The sequence below is a fragment of the Aplysia californica genome, unplaced genomic scaffold (assembly GCF_000002075.1).
Source record: "Aplysia californica isolate F4 #8 unplaced genomic scaffold, AplCal3.0 scaffold00009, whole genome shotgun sequence".
Classification (NCBI taxonomy): domain Eukaryota; kingdom Metazoa; phylum Mollusca; class Gastropoda; order Aplysiida; family Aplysiidae; genus Aplysia; species Aplysia californica.
In genome coordinates, this window is record NW_004797279.1 from 3,006,548 (window position 1) to 3,011,926 (window position 5,379).

General features: G+C 38.3%; 1 protein-coding gene across 1 annotated transcript in view; it reads left to right on the forward strand.

Moving 5' to 3' along the window:
• The window catches only part of LOC101862233 (atrial natriuretic peptide receptor 1), a 43,065-nt gene that overhangs the window by 1,954 nt on the left and 35,732 nt on the right, over positions 1-5,379 (forward strand). Inside the window, exons 2-3 of the mRNA XM_035969975.1 lie at positions 298-428; positions 1,275-1,383. Coding sequence (XP_035825868.1) covers positions 298-428; positions 1,275-1,383 — 240 coding nt within the window. The remainder of the gene's footprint in view (positions 1-297; positions 429-1,274; positions 1,384-5,379) is intronic.

The following is a 5,379-nucleotide window of genomic DNA, read 5'->3' on the forward strand; positions in this document are numbered from 1 at the left end:
CTACTACTACTACTACTACTACTACTACTACTACTACTACTACTACTACTACTGTGGCAGTAATGAGACCATGGCCTTGTTAAATGACAAACACGAATAGAAAATTGGTAAAAGTCTATTTGGGAACGCATTTCTTAAAATAAGTTCATCACATTTTTGGCGCATGGCCTCAAGTGACCCACATGTAGCTCCACGGACATCGGATGTGCATCATTATAGGTCCGATAAGTTTAAAACGAAAGAGCTGACTCAAGTAGGCTTTTTTTCTCCAGAAGTAACACTGTTTCATTTTTTTAGGAATCACGGGAAATGTCAAGGTCGATGCCAACGGAGATCGCGAGCCAGACTATTGGATGTGGGATATGGCACCAGGGACAGATAACTTCTCTGTCATTCTAGAGGCCAGGATGACCGCTATTTCAAAACAGGTATTAATCTAGCCGATAAATAATAATTCATAATTTGTATGGCCTTTCTAGCCGACATGCGTTTTTAGAGTTCTTCTTTTCCTTTTTTTTCTCTCCACTTTCTCTTTTTTTTCTTTGAGTGTTCTATTCAGCTTGAAGGATAAACAGCTCATGTGAAGAGAATCACGAAGCACGAGTAATTTGAATGTATGGATAAAATAATTATGATCGTAATAAATAGCATTTATTCCGCGCATTTCCATTTTCTGAAGAAAAAAACTTCACAAAGATGATTTGTCTTGATATGACGCAAGCGTAAATTAAAGACAACTTTTCCAGAATTTTGGCTAAGAATATAAAATTTGAAACTGGTCGTAAAATGTTCTAAATATCATTTTCTTCTCTTAATCATTGCGAAAATATAATTATTTGAATATTGTTTGTTGGGGGTTTTTTGTGTTTTTTTTTATTTGTTTTTTTTTGGGGGGGGGTTATTAATAAACTGTGTAATTATTGCTTAGAAATCTTATATTACCTACCGATGCAGAATATTTGCTGACATGCTAATTGTCTTTATTTTCTTATCTCTTGGGCCAATTTTGTAGTTAAACCATGTTATAAGAAATATTTGAGATTTTAAAGGGTACGTCCCCTGTCCTACCGGATCCCATTGAATATTTTAAAACATGATTTTATGTGAGTACCTTTGCGGAGCGTTAAAGAGTATCTGCATGACACAAAAATGTGGGTTTTTTCCCTAAATTAATAACGGAGTAAGGTCGAAGATATACCTATACAGACAGTATGCTGAGATCTGTAAATAATCTTTGTTAATACATTTTCCCGTTTTGTTTTGTTTTTCAATAGAAAATATTCATCCTGGGAGACATTGTTTGGCAGACTGCGGATGGATCGGTACCTTTGGACGTTCCGGTGTGTGGCTTTTTCTCAGAACTTTGCCCAGTCGACCTGACAGGTGACGTACCCGATTTATGATATTTTTTAGTTTCTATGTTACCCCATTTCTGTTGAGTGTTATAAATGAACTTTGAGATCGCGCTCCCGAGTTTACAAGGAGAACCTTTTTAGATTCTCGATCTTAAGTATATTTTAAAATAAATTTAGAGTTAGAGACAGAGATTTGAACATGAATTGCATTGCGCAAACTTTAGTTACGCAGTCTCTATTCTGCTATGGGTTTCTAAGATGTGTTGTCTGATTTCTATATCTTAATCAGGTAAGTAACATAACTGCAGCTTGCTTAATTTGATAAACAGATTAATAAGTCTTATATCTTTTTCGTAATTTGATTGTATTGATTAAGTGTTGCCTCTCTTGTTCCATATGAATGCCAGGTGAACAATTGCATATTACACATTAATTCGAATGAGCTCCGAAATACATACAATTTTCTTTTTTTTCGAAATATGCATACTCCCTGCTTTATACAACGGCGAAGAAAATATTTTAGACATTGTATAACGTTGTAGTCATTATTGAACTGACACCCACCATTTGTGTCAGAGATAGTTCAACACAGACGGAATAATCTCCACACTACAAAGCCTGACTTGCTATAATACTATTAATATTATTGTATTTTTCGGAACCACGGCTCTTCCGTTGCGAGATGTGTTATTTCTAAGACAAAGGTGAGCCAACGTGTTGCGGACGCTGGGAGGGGGGGGGGAGGGAATCAAATAAAAGAGGGGTTGGGGATGAGGGAAATACTAGACAGTAGGACTTTACTTTATCCATCTACCTATTGGGCCTCGCTTGATAAAAACCTCTTTTGGGGCTCTCGTGGCGTAGACGTTAAGGTGTTCGCCTTTCATTCAATAGATCCAGGTTTCGAATTTGGATAGCGATGGACAATTTTCTTCTCTTAAATTTTCTCCTTTCACATCTTTTCCTAATCCTTAACTCTTAACAATGTTCTGTTGTCTGCTTTCGTCTCCACTCTTTGCCCCCGTCCCCTCACCACCTTTGCACCCTCCTCTTGGCTCCTGACTCTTTCTGCAACCTTTCTACTGTTTCTCCTTGGCTCCTTCTTACTGCTGTCTTTCAGACATACCCCTGATCTTATGATAGGTAGGATCTACACCTAGCCTTCTCGGACAAAGTCGAGAAATCTCGGAGGTCCCGAGTGCAAGTTGCTCACGTTAAAGATCCTTTTGTTGTCCAAAATCAATAAGTGTAGGCTTCAGCCGCTACGCGTGCAAAAATTCAAAATTTCCTGCTAACTGAAAATGGTTGGTGTGTCCCGCGCGCTCATTTGACTCTATGCAGTTGCGAGCGCCGTAAAACACTTACCCAAAAAAAAGAAAAAAACAGACAAACAACAAAAACAACGAAAAAACCTTCATTTCAGTCCCCACTCTTTAAAGCGTCTTTAACTTTAACGCATGATGTCACGGCGACCCAAATGCGACCAGTTTCAGAGTAGACACAATGGATGAGCGTATTATGTGAAACAAGCTCTGTGTGAGGGGGGGGGGTAGGTTTACTTTTTAATCCCTTGCTCCAGGATCAAGGCTTTGATTTTAACTTGTGGCACAACAGTATCTCAAGGGAAGCGTGATATCATCAGAACCTAAGACGGAAACGCCTGTTAGACAGTCCATGCGCACTGATCAAACTGGTCTCCCCCCCCGACCCCAACCAGTTCGTGTCGTGATGTTTTGTTGTTGACAGTCTCCAGTGTATAGAAGGACCCTGCAGTTAAGAAAGCAATCAAAATGCAAGAGCCCATGAGACAGAAACATTTCTAAACGAATGATTTAGCAACACAAGAGCCAAAGTAAGAGAGTGAGTGACTGTGATGATGGGAGTGAATGAGATAATGAGAGAGGAAATTGTTATGTAAATTATTGATAATATGTATAATAGATAGATAGATAGATAGATAGGTAGATAGATAGAGATAGAGATAGAGAGGGAGATAGATAGATAGATATGTATATATATTTGTGTATATATATATATATATATATATATATATATATATACAGAGAGAGAGAGAGAGAGAGAGAGAGAGAGAGAGAGAGAGAGAGAGAGAGAGAGAGAGAGAGAGAGAGAGAGAGAGAGAAACCGTGTGTATGGACTTTTTAAAACTTGGGCCATTCTCTGATTCCAACCACATAGTGCAAATTGGTCAGGTGTGTATCCAAAGGTGCTACAGATCATGTCCTCTTCCCACCCTTTTTATTTCTTTTCTTGCTCATGTTCTTTCCCCTTTTCCTCGACTCAGAAACCATGCCGTACATGGGGAAAGAACATGAGCAAGAGAAGAAATAAAAAGGGCGGGAAGAGGACATAAATCTTTGAGTTATTTTTACTGTTAATCATATTCAAATATTGTGTACGGCATGGTTTCTGAGTCGAGGAAAAGGGGAAAGAACATGAGCAAGAGAAGAAATAAAAAGAGCGGGAAGAGGACATAAATCTTTGAGTTATTTCTACTGTTAATCATATTCAAATATTGTGTACGGCATGGTTTCTGAGTCTATTGACGTGATGCAATTAAGTCCACCCAAAGTCGACTGCTGTAGCACCTTTGGATACACACCTGACCAATTTGCACTATATGGTTGGAATCAGAGAAAGACCCAAGTTTAAAAAAGTCCGTCTAAAATTTACATCCAGCGTGGTAGAGGGTAACCGCAAATGACATATGTCTATATTTCTTTTTTACTTTCCATAATTATAACCTGACATTATCTATAATGTACAGTTATATAGAATAACTGCGAGGACACATAGTGTGGAAATCTCACATCATTATTTAATATGGTAATTTAATGTAAAGCTCTTTTATAGCACTGACCTCGAATTTAAAACAAATGAGCCTTTAATCATTTTCTGGGAGAAGCCAAATATCAACGACTGAAAGAAATTTCAGGTGTTTAAAAGACTTAATCGAGGCCCTTTCTAACACGTCAAAGAGACAGCTGACTAGTCAAGTTGGGGACACTGAAGTGCGTGTCTGTTCGAAGAATTTTGTAATGATCTCAATCTGCATCCATATCGTATAGCAATAAACCAAACGTTGATTTATAAAGACATCGGATCACATGTCGACTTGCGCCAGCGGTTCGTTCAGTAGTTTGGAAGAGACCCAGACTGGGTGAACAAAATAATGGTTCTTGCATGAATGGCATTTTCATTTAGGCGGGCATGCCAATTCTAAGAACACGGTATTCTCGACCAATCTCTGGAGTAAGAGCCATCTTCACTCGGAGACGTGCACAACCTAGCACTCAGCATGCACGCTATTATTGGTCCTCTTTGGTTTTAGGAGTACGCAAGACTGCTAGTGTGAAAAATTAGATGTACATAAGGACGACGCAGCTAAAAGAAGAAGCATGGTTTCAGTAGGATGGAGAACACCGCATGAACTGTCTGTGTTCGCTGACTTGGCTTCACGATATTTTCCAGGACCGAGCTTTCAGATGTAAAATTATTTGCAAATAATCACCTCACAACCTAAACGTGAATCCATCGGATTTCTTTTTATGGTGGTCCCAAAATGACAGGGTATACAAGCAACACTCTCAAACAATTGGCGAGCTGAAAGAACACTGCACATAAATTACATGTAGTTGCATCGACAACCACCTATTTGTGCGCGCCAGTGATCCACAGCTTTCAAAAACGAGCGCATGACTGTTTACGGTTGAAAGGAAATAATGTTGAGAGATTCGTTTAAATTTATCAGCCTTAAATTGAATTTCAAATCAAACTATCATGTTTATGTTATAAGTCTAATTTAAAAACGGTGCAAAAGTATCAAGACATTTTATTGAACAGGCGATACAAAACTGTGATTTAAATACGTTAGCATTTCGAGAGTTATTTATTGAACTTAAGTGTGAGGGCAGACATGTTTTGATGTCATCCAGCATTTTGTCATGGAAAAAAGTTTGCAGCCTTTCATACATTACGTGTATAGTGTCTAGCATTTTGTGCTTGG